Source organism: Hipposideros armiger, unplaced genomic scaffold (assembly GCF_001890085.2).
Source record: "Hipposideros armiger isolate ML-2016 unplaced genomic scaffold, ASM189008v1 scaffold_23, whole genome shotgun sequence".
NCBI lineage: Eukaryota > Metazoa > Chordata > Mammalia > Chiroptera > Hipposideridae > Hipposideros > Hipposideros armiger.
The window spans coordinates 5,385,628-5,405,168 of record NW_017731373.1 but is presented as its reverse complement, the minus strand read 5'-3'; the positions used below and the strand labels follow the sequence as shown (position 1 = coordinate 5,405,168).

The 19,541-nt window shown below is 40.4% G+C and overlaps 1 protein-coding gene across 1 annotated transcript in view; it reads right to left on the bottom strand.

The window, feature by feature from the left end:
- Positions 1 to 455: 455 nt before the first annotated feature.
- The window catches only part of CASP10 (caspase 10), a 27,638-nt gene continuing 8,552 nt past the window's right edge, over positions 456 to 19,541 (bottom strand). The window contains exons 4-8 of the mRNA XM_019635600.1: positions 16,640 to 16,775; positions 13,858 to 13,967; positions 5,714 to 5,828; positions 4,345 to 4,837; positions 456 to 1,693 (exon numbers count right to left, since the gene is read on the bottom strand). Of these exons, the coding sequence (XP_019491145.1) occupies positions 1,549 to 1,693; positions 4,345 to 4,837; positions 5,714 to 5,828; positions 13,858 to 13,967; positions 16,640 to 16,775 (999 nt within the window). The 3' untranslated portion in view covers positions 456 to 1,548. The remainder of the gene's footprint in view (positions 1,694 to 4,344; positions 4,838 to 5,713; positions 5,829 to 13,857; positions 13,968 to 16,639; positions 16,776 to 19,541) is intronic.

Below are 19,541 nucleotides of genomic sequence, written 5' to 3'. Positions count from 1 at the left end.
TGACTTTCACAGAAATAATTATAAAATCAGGCATCACTGAGCATTTTCTTCATTCCTTGACCCCTTTCATAGGCGCCTGCATATCCAAAAGAGACATTCATAAATTCCTGTTATGTCCCATGACAGTCTATCTAGTTCACTTACATGGAAAATAAAGTCATGTAAACAATAACTGGCTGAAAAGCTGTAGCAAATTGCTTTGCCTCCTTGGGCCTCAGCTTCCCCATCTAGAAATGAAGGCCTTAACGATAGGATTTTCAATTGCCCTCTTTCCAGAAATTAAAATTTAATTCCTTCCAAGAATTAAAAAAAGAAAAATTCCTCTTGCAATTAAAAAAAAGTTCACATATATAAAAATATTCAGGGTCGGCCGAGTGGCTCAGTTGGTTAAGAGCTCGCTCAAGAGTGTGAGCTCTGAGCAATAGTGGTTCGAGTCCAGCCCGAGCTGAGCAGCCGCTGAGCTGCCAACAGGTAGCAGGATGGCTCAGCTTAAAAAAAAATAATAATAAAAATTCAAAACCTTGATTTAAAAAGTATCAAGGCTTTCACACAGAGCCACCCCATCCACAAGGCATAGTCAGACATATCTCTGGCTAAGAAGAGAGCAACAGCTTCAGTCCCCCAGGCTGCCTCTCTCCTTATCTTTTGGGCCAGAGTAGCAGAGTGTGTTAGTGGAGGCTGTTGACTGCAGTCAGTACAGTGCAGCTGCCAACCCCAAGGGCCTCTGGCCCAGAGACAGATGCTGTGCTGCAGATCGAGTCCTGATTCATGCCTCACCAGAAGCCAGCACTACCCATTCATATGTTGTCAAGTGAAAGAGCCAATAAATTCAGTCTGAGTTGAAAGTTCTGTTGCCAGCATCTGAAAGGTTCTGACCAACATAGAAATAACATCAGGCTGCAAAAGTTTCTGCTCCCAGAGTAGCTGAATATGTCTCTCTTCACACTGAGCTCTCATCTTCCTAGAGCCAACCCTGTTCCCAATCCAAGAGAAACAGTTCCTGCAGGAACAACTTCCTCAACACGAAAGCAAGAAATGGCATGGCATAGACCAAATTTTCTCCTCATATGCAGAAGAGAAGCCTTTGGAAGGGGAGGAGAGAGGGAGAGTCAGAGAACTGTGAACTCATCATCAGCCAATGTCCAAAACAGAGCTATGCATAGGGCACACTGAATTATAACAAGGAGTAGTCATATAGAGGGGAAATCTAAGAACACTGGTTCTTAGAGCTAAAAAGAACCTTAAAATGTACCTGGTCCCACCTTTTACTTCACAGATACACAACCCAAGGCCAATTACTTTTTTCTCAGAGTGCACAACTAAAGCCAAGACTACAATCCAAGGCATCAATAAAGAAAGTTTTCTCACATTTAGACTTGTCAAAAAGGAAAAAAATAGAATTTGCTATGCCAGAAAATGGCATTTTTATTACGAGAATAACAGATGGAGGCCAGCTCATCATCTGTCACTGATTCCTATGCTGGGTGGGAAGTTGGAAGAGATGACCAAAGGCTCCTTTCAAGTCTAAGAATTAATGAAAACTCTCTACTATAATAAAAGATTTTTCTGTGGCACAGGGAATACAACTTTTTTACGTAGTGTGAAAACAGGTTGAGGCATCTGTTTCTTTGTTCCACCTCGTCGACTCACATCATCATTGACAGCAGTGAGGATGGATAAGATATCTTCATGTCTGCAGGCAAAAAAGAAAATATATTTTCAATAAGGAGACAGAAATCACATACCAGGTCTCAGAAAGAAGACCGCAAAACATGTGGCTTCTTCCTAGTCTAACATGCTCACATTCTAACTGCAATCCTGTCAAATATAAAGAAATACTTCTTCTGAATTGGAAAAACAAATGCTAAATTATACAAAAATTTTCAATTCTATATTCAGTGTTTAAGAACATTATAATAATTACATCTGGCACTTGAATGCACTTAGTCCACAAAGGAATTTTGCATATAATTATTTTTCCATGTTTTTCCTTCAAGCTGGTAGATTATATATATAAATATATATATATATATAAATATATATATATATTTATATATATATATTTATATTTATATATATATATATATATATATAGAGAGAGAGAGAGAGAGAGAGAGAGAGAGAGAGATGTGATAGAAGGAATAGATAGGTAGGTGACAGAGATAGAGCAAGAGCCTATTATTAATAATGCCCTCTCTATTCTTGGTTTTGGGAGGGATACAAAGATAAATATGATATAATTCCTGATCTTAAACACTTAGAATGCAGACTTGAAACATGTACCAAGGATGGCATAAACATAAAATTCATAATGCAAGGCAGAATGTGATCGATACCAAGTGAAAAGTAGGTTCAAGTTGCACTGAAAGTTCAGAGGAGAAAGAAAGCACCTCTAGCTGGGAGAAGAGAAGGCTCCACAGAGGGGGTAGCATTTGAGCCTGAGCTTGCAGGATCTGTAGCATTTACCAGAATGTTCCAGGGGTGGGCAAAACACATCATTGGAAGTAAAGCATAGGCTCTTCAAACAGAATTCATGTTTGAATCATGGCTCCATCAATCACTGATTACGGGGTCTTAACATGTTACTTACTTCACTATGCTTCAATTTTCTCAACTCTAAAATGAGGACCATAATTGTATGCATTTTAGGGATTGCCATGATAATTAAATGAGATAATATGTAAAGCACTTAAAACACTGGCTACAATTATTCATTGACCATTATATTTAGTATTATCAGTATTACTACTACTTCTCATTATCATCATTGTTATTTTTCACGTGGTTCTTAGTCCTTTCGTCCTGCTTTGCACTAGCTGTCCTCTCTGTTCCCAGATCTCCCTGTGGCTAACTCAATCACACTTGAAATATCACCTCTACCAAGAGACCTTCTCAAGTAGCTCCCTGGCCCCACTCTCTATCATTATTCTGTTTTGCCTTCTTCATAGCAGGCATCTCTTCCTGAAATTATCTTTAACTTAAATATTCGGTTATTTACATTTTTATTATATGTCTCCCTCTCACTGGTCTGTAAGCTCCATGGAAAAGAGATGTTGTCTCTCTTGTTCACAACCGTACCCCTAGCCCCTAGCTCATTGCCTAGTATAGTACACATAGTATCCCCTTGATAAATATTGCCTTGTCCCTGAAGCCATAGGACATTGGTCTTTGATGGCTATGATGGAAATGGAGAAATTTGTAAAGAAAAGGGAAAAGCTTAAGTAACTCAAGGCTCCAATCCTGATTTCCTATCCTGAATTCCCAGAAGAGCATTGTGGCTCTTTCTAGAAATGGGGAGTCAGGAATAGGAGCTCTTGGAGAGAGATGAGAATATGAATTCAGGACTGTTCATATGCAATGTGAAATCCAAGGGCAACACAGAAGTAGAATGTCTGGAAAGTTGTGAAAAATGTGCACAACTCACCCTAAGAATGAGGTTGACTTGGTCAGTTATTCATTGGTCCAGCAAAGAGTTATAAATCTCAACAATATATCAGATACTATATCAGGTGCCAAGGATATGACATTGAGTAAAGCCACTCTGCCCTTCAGAAACTCAGAGATGGCAATTTAGGAGACATTTTCATGCAGAGGCCAGCGACCTCCAGGTATAGCTAAAGCTACCAAGAAGAGCTATAAAGAGACAGCAGAGAAGGAGGCCCGGGGAAAAACCATGGTGAAGGACCAATTCCAGGGTACCAGGTAAGGAGCATGTGGCAGAGAAGAAAAGTTGTCAGAGCAGTGGCAGGAGACCAAGTATATTATAATGTCAAAGGCAGCACATAGGCACTCATTAAATATGTGACTGATAAATGAATAAAAGAAAGAACAAATAAAAGACCCCTATGCCTTTATTCATGCTGCTCCCTCTGCCCAACATGTCTTTCACCCCAATTATTTACCTAACATCTATCATCTCTGGAAGCTTCCCCTGATCCTCCAAATCTGGGTGTTCCCATGACACCAATGCTTTACAATGTGTATTTATCCCTGGGGGATGTTCTTCCCAATCTATTTGTCTATCCCTCTATTGTGAGCAACTTGAGGACCAAGACTATATCTTCTTTAGATTTACATATTCTTTTCCAGTTATATGCTGATGCTCAATACAAGTTTGTTGGATGCATGGATGGGTGGATGGATGGATGGATGGATGGATGGATGGATGGATGGATGGATGGATGGGCAGGTGGATGGATGGATGGATGCATGGATGGATGGATGCATGGATGGATGGATACATGAATGGATGCATGGGTGGGTGGGTAGACAGATAGATGGACAAGTAAGTGGATAGATGGGTGGATGAACAGGTAGATGGAGGGAACAACTCAAAATTCTCACCTTGGGACCAAGTCCTTCAAATGGTTATACAGAGATTGAATATACCAGCTACCTTCGGTCGTGTGCCGAAAGGATACGTAGCCAGGGACAGTGGCCAGGCCAAGAAGGAAATCTGCCTCAACAGGAACGCTGTCCTGAAGGGGAGGGTTTGTCGACTCAGGATTTATTGCATCTGCATCAATGGATATGGAAGGTTGTATTTCTTCACCTTGACAGGCCTGGATGAAAAAGAGTTTGGGTTTGTTGGCCAGACCAGGGCACTGCTGGGCTGTGAAATGAGACATGATGAACCGAATGGGAATGAGGAACCCATCAGAAGAGTAGACAGCTCCAAATCGCCCATGGGTCAGAACACAGAACACAAAGGAGTCTCCATCATCATGGTCTTGACGACTCTTATATTCTTGCAGAACCTTCTCCAGGTATTCTTTAGTCACATCAACATATGTAGTTACTCTGAACCCAAGCCACTTGAACACACTGTTCAGGCACTCTTTAAAAAAAGAGAAGGGGAGGAATAATGAAATTGAGTGCAATGAAATAAAATGAAGGGGTCAAACGATGCTAATGGTTATAAAAATTGCATTGCAAATAGCCTGAAGCTTTGGATTTTTTTCACTCTCATAACAATAAAATTTTACAATTAACCTGCCTTTTTTATAGTAATCACAGTACTATCACAATGGTCTTGAGAGTCAGCAGAGGCCAGAGTTGCATGCTATTCCACAGACGAGAGACCTGAGGCCCCGTGAGTCTTTCACAGTCACAAACCTGGTTAGTGGTGAAGCCAGAGCTCAAACCCAGGTTTTCTCATGCTGTCCCAGCCTGCTTTCTCCCAAACCACAGGGTCGTAAACGGTCAGAGATTCTTGTCACTCTTTTAAGCAGGCTGGAGATACCCCAGGTGCTATGGATTAAAAGTTTGTGTCTCCCCAAAATTCATATGTTGAAATTTTAATCCTCAAGATTGAGGGTATTAAGAAATGGGGGCTTTGGGAGATGCTTAGGTCACAAGGATTGAGCCCATGAAGAGACCTCAAAGAGCTCTCTCATCCCTTCTGCCAAGTGAAGTTACAGAGAGAAGACAACCACCTAGAAAGCAGACACCGAAAAGCCAGAGCCTTGATCTTAGACTTTCCAGAACTGTGAGAAATAAATATTTGTTGTTTTTAAGCTACCAGTATATAGTCATTTGTTATGGCAGCCTGGATAGACTAAAACACCAGGGACATACAAGAAACTTAGAAACATTTATAATATCATCCTTACATTTAAATGGAAGATGAAAATTACAGAAAAAAATATGAAAATAAGAAATGATTGTAAGATTCCCCATCGTGCGTTTGCTACACAATGCCAGCCTTTCTTACCTGCATCTTTATTGGTCCCTTCTCTTACTTTCAGGGAGGTCGAGGTAAAGGTGTGGTTGTTGATAATAACACAGTGGCCTCTAAATTTCCGGTCCATCCTGTACACAGCTGCCTCCTTGAAAGAAGAAGAGATAGAGACACTTATCAGGGAATCCTCATTTTAAGGGTTTAATGTTTCTAACCAACCACTCCATTTTTCAGCACCAAAGGCAGGGAGTTCTCAAGACCCTGGTCCTGGTCTGGAATTAATCAATTAATTCCAAGGTGACATGCCAGCCCTTGATTCAAATTCAGACTTCATTTGATTTCACTGCAGAATGTCAATTCTCAGTGTTAAATAACAGAATATGTATCCTAACTCTGGCAAACCCAGGGTTTATGCAAAAGCATCTTCCCTTGGATTAGCAAAGTGAAGAAAGCGTAGGTAAGGATCAAACAAGAAAACCAAAATATCAAATGGTAATTTTTTTTTTCAGATGGTAGGGTTTGGAGTGATCTAATTCCTCTAAAAACAGAGAAATCCCTTTTGTAGAGATCACAGTGGGAATTTTTTAATATGTGCAATTATTTCTGGGGACTATTTTAAACAGCATATGATTACAAATTATTTGAGTTGGCATCAGAGGGGCCTCTGTGTGGCTAAAATGATCTCTGGAAAACATGGTACATCTTTAATCCAAGTAGAAAAGAAAAAAAAATCAGTTGAAAAATGAAATTTCCCTTTCTGGAAATAATTCAAAAGGCATGCATGACTAAAAAGGCAATAGCATCTCCTCTGTTGCCAAAGGTCAACACACTTCTGATGATTACAGAAAAATTTGGGAAGGATAGAGATAATCACAGAAAGAGGGAAAAGAACCAAGACAGACACAAAGAGCTCTCAGCCCTCAAAGTCATTCAAGGCTGGACCCCAGGTGGAGACGCCCTAAAGAAACTGTCCAGATCTTTGTGCTAGTTTCTGAAGTTAGAGTGTAAGCAGATCTTCATGGAGACCAGGGTTGCTCTGTCACCCAGAGAGAGAAATACTTAAGACTCTTCAAATATCTTTCCCCAAACCTTACATATTCTTACACAGGATGGGTTGAGAGTCAACATCACGTGAATCAGCTCAAGAATTCCTGGTAGAAAGCTTGGTTGGGTTGAGTCACCATTTATCTGTCACTGGATAGAGAGAGGCTGGGAGGATACCAAACAGAAGAAAGAGGAAGTAAAAAGACCCAGAGACCCAATCTGGCAGGACAAAAAGCCGTGCACAGCCCTTGGATTACTTAGTCATGCTTCTGGCATTGGCTGAGGATGGTACTGTTTGGAAGTGTTTCTCAAAATAAGAATCCATTATAGACAGGAAGCCAACAATGAGATATTTGTCTTGTTACAGTAACAGGAAAATGTATCTTGAAGCTTTTCTTCTCACACCAGCAAGTACAATCCAGCAAGCTCTACCCTGTCTCTGAGGCCTGAGTTAATTATTAACTATGGTTAAGGTTCAGTCCTGGGTGCTCAGCTCAGGCTGAGTGAGTCCAGCATCCCCCAAACCAGAGAGCACACGAAAAGGGACCCAAGCTGCAGTCATACGGAGGACCTGTACATTCCTCCTCATCTTGGGGAAGGTAACGCTCCAGGAAAGCCATGTCTAAACTTTGAAACCGCAGAATTGCAAAACTGAAAGTAACGCGTTGTTTACTTTTCCGAGAAGTGGAACCGTTGCCTAAGCTACACTGTGGTCAGTCTAGGTCTTCAGAGTGAGCTCTGGAGCCAGACTGTTGGGTTCATATCTCGGCTCCACTCCTTTCTAGCTGTGTCCTCTGATAAACTTTACACATCACAGAGAGATTACACCAAAAAGCTGTTTGTTCATAAGCACGTTAGCCCAGTGGCAGTTTCTGGAATATTTTCACAAGGTCATGGTTTCTGGGCAAAGATTCAGGGCACCAAACACACCATTGCCAAGTCCTTCCCTAAAGTCTTTCTCTTTCTGAAAAAATACATGCAGCCCCTGGAGCCATCCTACACCAGACATTCCCTCACGTGCTCACGTGCCGCATTCTGCTGTGTCACCGCTGGCCTAGAGGCTTCAGCCCCGCCAAGAGTGTCTTCCCTCCCCACAGAGGGCAACTTCACTCTGAAGGGTTGTCTGCATTTCCCAGAAGCTGCTATGCTAGGCTTTCAGAGTAGAAACCACCTCTTCACCCCCCTGTAGGAAAGCCTGTGTCAACGAAAAACATCCAGCCTAAGAGAAAGCTTGTAGAGTTTATATGAGCCAAACTGATGACAATTGCCGGGAAGCAAAAAATCTCAACGGACTGAGAAAAATGCTCCACAAAATGGAGGTTTGCAGCTTATTTTATATATAAAATCGAAGGAGGAAGGTTACATGAAATCCATTGGTGATAGATTAAGGAGGTGGGAGGAAAGCAAAGCAGGGAAATCTCTGAGATTTGGAGTAAATTGGAGAGACAGGTACTTCTTTTACATAGGTGGGTGCAGGATAGCTAACAGTTCGCTTTTTACAGCATGTAGAGATGGTAATCAGGAGACAAGCATAATAATGAGGGATTTTGCAGTTTCCAGCTCTGGTCTGGAAAAAGGATTACTGATGTTCCAAGGATGTCATCTTAGGTGCAAAAAGACGATAGGCCCACTTGAAGGCACAGCTTAATTTTATGAAGGAAGCTTTGGCTAAAAATGTGACTTCCCGCCATGACTCAATTAGTTATGAAGATTTTTTTTTCTTTTTTGCTCATACCATCTTATGAGGTTATTTTCAGTCTCCTGAGCTCTAGGGGCTGGCCGAGTGGCATGCTGGTTAATAATTGGCTTGGGAGTGCCAGCTCTGAGCAGCAGGGCCCCGGTTTGGATCCCGCATGAGGGCCAGTGACGCTGCACCTTCTACAGCTAAGATGGTGAACAACAGCTCAACCTGAAGCTGGGCTGCGGTGAGTCTCCGCGATGGCATAGGCTGCAGTGGGCTGCTGTGAGCTGTCGTGAGCCGTCCAATGGCCAGTGTGCAACTGCTTCACCCGGGAAGAGCGCAATGATCACAATACCAACATGGGCCAGTGAAGCGATGTCCTCCACAACTAGACTGAAGAACAAAAGGACAGCAACTTGTCTGTTCCCCTTCCCCAATTCCCCAACACTGTTCCCCTCCCACAATTCCCCAGTAAAATCCTTTTAAAAAAAATCTAAACTTGATGCAGAGTATAGATACCTAATCTCCAGGCATAGAAAATGTCACTGGCAGGTGACAAGAAGAGCATCAACTCCCTTGTTCCAAAGGGGAAGGTTCACAAAGACACAGTGGCAAGAATATGTTATAACACATGCACAAGGGAATTTATTCTTGTGCGTTATTTGGAATAATTAAAGACTGAAAATAACCCTAATGTCTACTGATAGGGAGCGGTTGAAAGAACTATGGTATATTCCCACAGTGGCGTAGGATGCAGAAGACAATCTCTATACACTTCTCCAGGAGATACTGTTACATGAAGGAAGTAAGGTGAAGGGTAGTATTTTAGTGCGCAACCTCTTTTAGAAAAAAGGTGAGATATGGGTGGGTTTTCTTTTTAAAAGTAACAATAAGATAGATCAGAAAACTAATAAAAATGGTGATCTATGGGGGAAGGGAAGAGGGGGCAGGGATGCAATCCAGATGTCTCTGTGTATGATCTAGCTATAGTTTTTACTTTGGGCCTACCCAAATGTTTTATATAATTAAATACAAAATTGAAACAGTATAGTGCCCTCAGCTTTTCTGCAATGTCCTCTCCATCTACCCTACCCCCACCAGCCCCAGTCCTTCGCCTGCAGCAGAAAGCCCCAAGGGGCACATGAGCAAGGTGTTCTGGGGAAGGGCTGACCCTGCCACTGGCCTTGTGGTGAGCAGCACCAGGAGACCTGTTTGAGGTGACAGGCAAGCTACCTCCAAGTACCTGGGAGTGCCTCCCTGCTGGAGCCCACAAGGCTTCTGGCTACAAGAGGCTAACTTATTTTCAACACAGACCAAACGTGCACTGCCTCACTCCCAGGCTGCACAACTCTGAGGGAACAATTCCTCAGCTCTGAGGGAACAAATGCAAAGTTCAGTTCATTTTCCAAAAGACTTCCTGCCTTTCTTTTTGCAAGGCACATTTCCCTTCCTCTGGAATTCTAGAGTCCTTCTGGCAGGATGTTTTCTGAGTTTATCTAGCTGGTTTTGAAGCAGTTGAGCAAATTTCCTGAGATTAGGGGCATCACATGTGGAATAGCGGGCTCTACCCAGCATCTCCAGGCCCCCCGGTTTCCTTGATTTGTGTCTTTTCTTGTGCTAATAAAGTCACCCAGAACAGGGATGTGGAACAAGCTTTAAACTCTGCATGGCTTTCTTTTTTAGAGAATGTGGCATCCTCTGTTGGCACCCACCTAGAAAGGAATGAATAAATGAATGAATGACCCACTGCCTGGTTATGTCTGGTGCTCTTTCCACTGTTTTCAAGAGGGGTCCAGTAAGAAATTCTATGCCACATTCAAAAATATTGACTTGCTTTTTAAACAAATTAGGGAATGTTGCTGAAGATACAGTTTCTTCTCATTAATGCAATTGTTGGCAGGGCTCTCTAATATAAGGAAACCCCTCAGGTAAATATGAAACATGAGATAATTTACCAAGTGTTATTTTTATCCGTCACTTTATGGAGAGGGGCAGGGTTGCCTAGATAACTCTTAAGACACCTTTCCAACCCTTATAGCCTATGGGAACATATGCAATGTGAGGTGCTGCCCCTCAAAGCCTTCTGCATGCCCAGCACCACCACAACTATCTTCATCTTCATCTGGCCATGGCCAAAATCATCCAATATCAGCAAAACAGCGGCACTTAGAGACCAAGGCTGAGCCACATCTCTTAGAAATTATTGAATTTCTATGAGACAAAGAGCAAAGCCGTGTGTGTGTGTGTGTGTGTGTGTGTGTGTGTGTGTGTGTGTTACATACACATTAGTATCTGAGCACACACAAAAATAGTTGAAAGTGTGGTGGAGGGAATAAAGTTTAGTGAGCAAAATAAACTTTGGGAAGGAGAAAGGAGGGCATTTGTTACAGTAGACTGTTGAGTGTTGACTAAGAATTGTGGAGAGAATACTGGAGTTTGAAAATCATTGCTTTTCAACCAACATAGTAAATAGTCAATCACACACAAATCACCAGTGGATGCTCAATCTAGAGGAAAATTTTGATGCAGAGTAGAATATGTGCTTCTTCTTAAAAATGTGTCCCCACCACTTGTTTATTAGTTGCAAGGGGAAAATAGTAATTATATAAAGGTAACTAAATAGTGAAGAAATCAAACAACATCTTGATCACAGAATCAAAATTAGCGTCACAAATGGGGGCAGAGGACACCATTGCTTCCAGATGTGATGCCTTTAGAAAGATACATCGTTTATGTAATATTCTGACCAGAATATATAGCTTGAATCTAATCACGAGACAACACCATACACACCAAAAACAAGACAAATTGGCAAATTCCACGTTTTTATAAAAGGTGGGTGGGGGGGATGACTGTATTCTTCAAAAGTGTCAATGTCATAAAAGAGAAGAGTTGTAGAGATGTTCAAGATTAAAGGAGACTAAAGAAACGTGACAACTAAATACCATATATGATGCAATAATAGATTGAATTATGTACTAGAGGGAGAAAAAAGTTATAAGGAATAGTATTGGGTCAACAGACAAAGTTGAAACATGGACCTTTGACTTAGATGTAGTATTATATTAATTTAACTTTACTGGCATTGATAACTGTACTATAGTTCTGTAATAGAATATCCTTAGGAAATGCACACTAAAGTATTTAGAGGTAAAGAGCTAAAATGTATGCCAATAACTCTCAAAAAGTTCAGAAAAAATTATGTGTTTGCATAGATAGATAGATAGGACATGATAGAGCATGCAAAGGATAAGGCAAATTGGCTAAAATGTCAACAACAGGTGGGTGAATCTGGGAAAACAGTATACAGTGTTCATTATATTAGTCACATTTTTTAAACTTCTCTGTAATATTGAAATTATTTCCAAATTTAAAAATAAAAAATTGTGGCTGTAAAAGTATGAAACTATTAAAGTAGTAAAGAAGCTATGAAAGAATCTTTTAATAATAAAAAAGTTAAACGTCTACAAACACCCCAATTAAAAAATGGGCAAACGACTTGAGTAGACATTTCTCCAAAGAAGATATACAGATGGACAACAAGCACATGAAAAGATGCCCAACATCAATAATCATTAGGGAAGTGCAAATCAAAATCAAATGACATACCACATCACAACCATTATATCAAAAACCAAGAAAATAAGTGTTAGTGAGGAGGTGGAGAAATTGGAACCCTTCTGCATTGTTGGTAGAAATACAAAATGATGCAACTGCTGTGGAAAACACTATGATGATTCCTAAATAAAAAAATGAAATAGAGAATGACCATATAATCCAGCAATTTTACTTCTGGGTAAATACCTAAAAAAACTGAAAGCAGGGTCTCAAAGAGGTATTTGTACTCCCATGTTCATAACAGCATTATTCACAGTGGTCAAAAAGTGGAAGTAACCAAAGCGCCCATCAATGGATAAATGGATAAACAAAATGTGGTATATACACACAGTAGAATATTATTCATCCTTTAAAAAGAAGAAAATTCTGACATGGATGAACCTGGAGGACATTATACTAAATGAAATAAGCCAGTCACAAAAAGACAAATATTGTATGGCTCCACTTATATGAGGTACCCAGAGCAGTCAAATTTATAGAGACAGACACTAGAATGGCGTTTACCAGGGCCTGGAGAGAGGGATGAAATGGACAGCTATTGTTTAATGGATATAGAGTTTCAGTTTTGCAAAATAAAGTTCTGAAGATTGATTACACAACCATGTGAATGGACTTAACAGTACTGAACTGTACATTTAAAAATGGTTAAGATGATAAATTCTATGTTATTTGTATTCTACCACAATTTTGAAAAGAAAACAAAAACAAAAAAGTCTAAGGCCAAGCTAACTTCATTGAAACTGACAGATGATGGCAAAATAGAACAGCCCAAGTCTGCTGGGAAGAAATATAAATCTCAGGAAAGAATGTCATATGTTTCCAAAGGATCATGATAATGTTGCGAGGAACAAATTGCAGTATCTCCCCGTTGTTTCCTCCTCTACACACCCTTCTGTGATGTGCACTACAGGAAGTCAGTTCTTGTCCTCAGGGAGGACGGGCTACATAATTTGTGGAGCCCAGTGCAAAATAAAAACGTGAGACCCATTGTTTATACATTATTAAGAATTTCAAGGGCCAGCCGAGTGACGTGTTGGTTAGGAGTTGGCTTGGGACACCAGCTCTGAGCAGCAGGGCCCCAATTCAGTTCCCACATGAGGGCCAGTGATGCTGCGCCCTCTACAGCTAAGATGGTGAACAACAGCTCGACCTGGAGCTGGGCTGCTGTGAGTCGCCTGTGGTAGGCTGCAACCCCTGCTGCAATGGGCTGCCGTAAGCTACTGTGAGTGGCTGGCAGCTGGCGTGAGCTGCCGTGAGCTGTTGTTCAATGGCCAGCAAGCAACTGCCTCACCCAGGAAGAGCGCAATGATCACAATACCAACATGGGCCAGTGAAGCAATGTTCTCCACAACTAGACTGAAGAACAAAAGGACAGCAACTTGTCTGTTCCCCTTCCCCGATTCCCCAACGCTGTTCCCCTCCCCCAATTCCCAATAAAATCTTTAAAAAAAAAAAAAGAATTTCAAAACAGTGACAGCTACACATTAAAAAAGCATGGGCCCACCCTATCAATATTGTCTCTGTTGTATAAAAAAGCATGGGCTCTCTGAGACTGCACAGGCTGTATGCCAATGAAGCCAGCCCTGATCCAACCCCACAAATAAGACCAGATGACACAGCACAGCACAGCAGTGTACTAGAGTCAGCTCAAACCAGCTAGTGAGAGCAATTGTTAGGTTTTCAAACATTCTGCAATCCAGTTGATATCATGTTGGTAATCAGGAACTCTCTCTCTCTCTCTCTCTCTCTCTCTCTCTCTCTCTCTCTCTCTCTCCTTCTTGGGGGGTGGGGGTGGAGAGTGGATCTGATGCTTAAACACTACCAATGAACATACCGGCAAGGCTTCAAGGAATTGTTGAACGTTTGAACGGGAAAATACTTCTTCCTCTCCTTGAGGCAATGATTCAGTTCCCTTTTCTATGGGAGATGTCACTACCTGGGCGGCTGGAAATAGAATTACAGATAGGAAAACAAAAATCACTTTCTGACTTGTAGCAATTCAAGGTACAATCAGCAAAAGAAATTATGTTACAGACACCTGTACATTTGTTGTGCCATATGCTTAAAGAAGCCTACATATATACGTAGAAAAATAAATGTGAATTTATAAATTATTTTTATTTATCATTATATTTTTATTCTTTGTATCATTATATTTTATTTCTTATTGTTTTATGTTTTTATTATTTTTATAATTGTGTTAGTTCTTTAAAATTTATTATATACTTTGCCAAATACTATTTCAGTACTTATGGTGCTTAATGTGTCAGATAATTGCCAAGTAGGGATTATAAAAGCATTACCTCAAGAAATAAAACCAGAACTCAGACTATAATAGCAAAAAAAAGAAGAAGGAAAGAAGGAAGGAAGAGAGGGAAGGAGGAAGAAAAGAAGGGAAAGAAGGAAGAGGAAGAAAAAGAAAAATCATTCAAAAGTCGTAATTGAATAAATATGTTATGTACATAAAATGTATTTCTATGGAATCATTAATAAGAATGAGTTATATCTATATTATATACATGAGAAAATGTCAGATATATTAGGTGAGAATAAAGCAAATTATAAAATATGATTAGTATGATCTTAGTTAAATATATATTAATCTACACACACACACACACACGCGCGCACACACACACACACACACACACACACGCACACACACGCACATGCACACACACACACCCCTGTCTCTATAAAGAAGAAAGGCTACAAAAATATACTCCAAATAGTGGTTATCTTTGAGGTATGGGCGGAAGTAGAGGAAGAAGAGACAGACTTTTTTACCTTCTACACTGGTGTTATTGTCATTATTTGAGTTTTATTTAATTTTCTTATATTATTATACATATTTTTAATAAGAAATTTAAAATACTAAAGCACATCAAGACTCAAGAAAACTCAAAAGTTATCCAAGTGGTTCTTAAATAGAGCTTGTGTTCTAATCAGACACATGGACTTTATTTTAGGATCACACTCACAAAAAAAGTCTAAAATCTGCACACCTTCTATATTTTCAGTCCTTTAGTCCTTCATCCTAAATGGCAGAATTAGGCCCAAACTCTTACGACTGTAGAAAGTCACTATTAAAATATCAATTGACACCTATAATATAATAATAAATATATATTTGGTCTCTGCTCCCTTTCCTGGCACACAGCTCCTAAAACCCCAGGAATCTCTGAAGTGCTGTGTCTTTTATATGCTACTGAGATGACTGGGGTGGGGGTGGGGGGGCGCTCCTGAATAGCCTGTCAAGACCTCTAGGAAAGGAAGAAGAACTAGAAGTTGAATTTATCATAACAGCCAATGATCTAATCAATCAAAACCTACATATGAAGCTTCCATAAAAAAACCTAACTGAAGGGGGTTCAGAGAGTTTCCTGGTTGGTGAAAATGTGGAGTGGAGGTGCGGGGATGGTGCACTGTCTGAAGAGGACAAGGACGCTCCACGTCCTTCCCGCGTACCTTATGTTATGCATCTCTCCCGTTTGGCTGTTCCTAAGTCATATCCTTTCATAATAAACCAGTAATCTAGTAAGTAAGCGATCTTCCTGAGTTCTGTGAGCCATTCTAGTAAATTATTGAACCTGAGGAGGGGGTCATGGGAACCCCCAGTTTGTAGCCAACTCAGATAGAAGCTGTGGGTAATCTGGGGACCCACTATTTGCAACTGGTGTCTGAAGTGGGGGGCAGTCTTGGAGGATTGAGTCCTTAACCTAACTTAGGGTCTGCATTAACTCTGGTTAGCGCCAGAATTGAGTTAAATTTGCATACTAGATTGACTAACTGAACTCTAAAATGGGTGTGGCATAAAAGCTTCATGAATATATTCATGAGATTTTATTTATAGCCCTTGTTTAACAGTGGAGAAATAGACTTGGAAAAACACAAATTTTGGCATACTGATACATAGTAAGGCAGCCAGGTTTGACAGCCCCCCTGTGCTATTACCTCTATAAAATACTCCAGCAATACCACCTTTACAAGACAGACTGAAAAATAATAATAAAATTCTTCTCTGGTAATAATTTCTGAGAATATGAAAATTTTCATGACTTTCCTCTCTGACAAACATATTCATAGTAACATGTATTGAATGCTTTACTCTGTGCCAGACATATGTTTTATAGGAATGATAAAATTCTTATCCTCAAAAAAACCCATGAGGTAAGTATTATCATTATCCCCACTTTATAGATAGGGAAAGTGAGACACAGAAACGCCAAGGAAAGGGCCGCTGCACCTCTAATAATAGAGTTTTGGCAGTCAGAATTCCATGGATGTCACTCTTAATCCTTGTGCTATCCTGCCTCTTTCTTTTTTATGTTATTTCATTCAAAATGATTTCCTATACGCTCACTTCCATGTAAGAATGAGAAGACATTTGTCTAAAACTACTTTTCCCCACTAGAATATAGGTTCCTAAAAGGAGCTCCTAAAACTGTGTCTACTACAAAGTATGCATTCAATAAATATGTTTGAATAAACAAATGTGGAAGAGTTCTGGCTTTCCCAAGAGAATATCATCAGAGTGATGAGCAAACATCATACGTGACCCATTAGTTTAAGAATTCTTATGGCCTGGTGCAAGCAAGCAAGCACAGGTTAGTTACCTTTCTCTCTTCTATATTTTTCTATCTTTCTTATAAGATGAGGTGCAGCTTTTTTGCAGAGATTCTCCAGTACCGTCAGATTATTTTCATCTATTAGAGCTTGTTTCTCCATACATACCAGAAAACTTATAGAGGTCTGCAAGAGAATCAGTGGAGTCACATTTAGTTGCCTACTGAGTATCCATTCATTCATTAACACTACCCTCATGGCCACTGGACACAGGTTTTGCATTGATAAATAAGGTAGAGTATTTATCCCCAAGGAGTTCAATAGTAAATCTCTACACAACCTACATTAATACTAGATACCAAATATATATTAACCCAATATACATATATATACATTATATATATATATACCAAATATACGTGTGTGTGTGTGCGTGTGTATGTGTGTGTGTGTGTGTGTGTAAACACATACCAGGCAGTGTTTGCTGTATATTAACCTCAAAACAATTCAATGAGGTAAAGGTAAATACTATTATAATTTCTACTTTAAAAATGAAACAACTGAGGCACAGAGAGGTTCAATAACTTGTCCAAGTTCACACAGCCAATAAGTGGCAGAGGTGGTGTTTGAACCCTGACAAGTTTGATGTGAAAGCCTCTCTTATTAAGCATTGAGCTGTACTGCTTCTAACTCACAACTACAGAATATATAATAGATTATAGCAGCAGCAAAACAGAAGCACCAAGGAAATGAGCATAAAATGTTTTGAAAGTTTGAAAGAATTTTATGTTTGTTATTTTAAAAGAAAAAACATCTATTATGTACTCCTAGGAAAAACTGCAAATTGGCTAGTATTACTTTAATATTGAATTACATATGGGGTAGAAAGCACCATAATCTTTTCAATAATTAGGGTTTCTCAATATGTTAAGCTGGTTAAGAAAAAATACATATAAACAAAATTATATTAGAGCCTCCAGAAAAGAGAAAGTACTCAGAAAGTGAACATCTGAACACTACCTAACTGTATACATAAGCATCAGCAGAGTGGGAACTACGGAAGAAGTCCCCAAACATGTTGAACGGTTAAATGGTTGAAAAGAGACAGTGTGTTCAGTAATACTGAGAAGGAGGCATGAGTACAAACCACGAGAGCTAGGTCATGGCTGGAACCGTGGGCTGGTATCAGACTGTAAAGGACGAACACATCATATGAGGAGTTTGGGCAAGTGTCCCCATAGGTCGAAAGTTGACAGTGGTAGTTTTTAAGAACAGTAACATGAACATTTGTTTTTAAATAGAAGTCCTGGGGATAGGTTGGAGGAGGAAATGAATTAGAGAGAAAACATTGATAGGAAGATTAAACAATCTTGTGAAAAGGTGATTAAAACCTGGTCCAGAGCTAGTGGTAGAAATGAAGAGGAGGCACTGAATTTGAGAATATTTCTGAAATATAATCTGGTGAGTTTTGGAGATCAGTTGGAAATGGGCGAAGAAATGAAGGAAGAGTCAAAGATGACTTCAAATGGTGATATCACTCATTCATTCATCACTCACCTATTCCACATATCAGGCTTCACACAGGCTGCACCTGGGAGGTGATACTTCAAGTACATCTTGAAAAACATGGACAAGGACATTCCAGGCAAAGAAAGCCACATGGGGAAAATGATGAGAAACTAAAAATCTGGTAATGCAGGGGTTCGCGGTGGCATCAGCAAGAATAGCTTCACTGGAGTGATGGAAGCTGAAGCCATATTGAAATGCACTGTTATGTGACCAAGAGCTGAGTTAGTGGAGAAAGAGTGTGTGTAGACTATTGTTTCAAGAAGTTCGGCAGTAGAGGGAAGGAGAAAGTTAGAGCAGTAACATAAGGATGAGAAAGAGAGAGAAAGAGAGCGAGAGAGAGTTTGTGTGTGTATACGTGTGTTCAAAGAAGGCAGTCAAAATGCCAACAACAAAGAAAGGGAAAGGCCAGAGTTACTAACTCATCTGATCAAAAGAGAGATTATAAATTTTCAAGAAATTCCAAACACAGGTAGGAGAACCAAAGAGGCAAAAAAGTGTGTGTGCCGCAGGCCCACCCCCGCTACCGCGGCTCTAGCACACCAACAGCTTGGCTAGGGAATAAAGCAGGAGAGAGGAGGGGGTGAAGAAAGATTCATCCAGAGCTGATCAGCTGGGCAAACAGGTTGAGGGGAACCCACACCCAAGGTGCAGTAGCAGGTTATGTGCAAATGAGCTGTCTCTGAACCTCAAAACAGAAACTTCTCTCTTGACAGCATCCTACCAGGAGAAGGAAACGGGGCTAAGACCTGATTCCAGAAGCAATGATGGAAATTCATTATACTTTGTAGAGAGCTTATTAGATGTTTAATAAATGACTCCTTACACACACACACACACACTCAATTTAAATGGAGTCTGTACACTATTCTAGTTTTAGAACACCACCCTGTGACAGATGGTTACTAGACTTACTATGGTGATTACTTTGTAAGGTATATAAATGTTGAATCACTATGTAGTACACCTGAAACTAATACAATATTGCATGTCAACTATAATTAAAAATAGGGCCGGCTGAGTGGTGCGTTGGTTAAGAGCTGGCTTGGGACACCAGCTCTGAGCAGTAGGGCCCCGGTTCGGATCCCACATGTGGGCCAGTGATGCTGTGCCCTCTACAGCTAAGATGGTGAACAAAGGCTCGACCTGGAGCTGGGCTGCCGTGAGTCGCCAACGACGGCATAGGCTGCAGCCCCTGCTGCAGTGGATTGCCATAAGCTACCGTGAGTGGCGGGCAACCAGCGTGAGCTGCTAAGAGCCACCGTGAGTGGCCGTCCAGAGGCTGGCGACCGATCTGCCTCACCAGGGAAGAGCGCAATGATCACAGTACCAACATGGGCCAGTGAAGCAACATCCTCCACAACTAGACTGAAGAACAAAAGAACA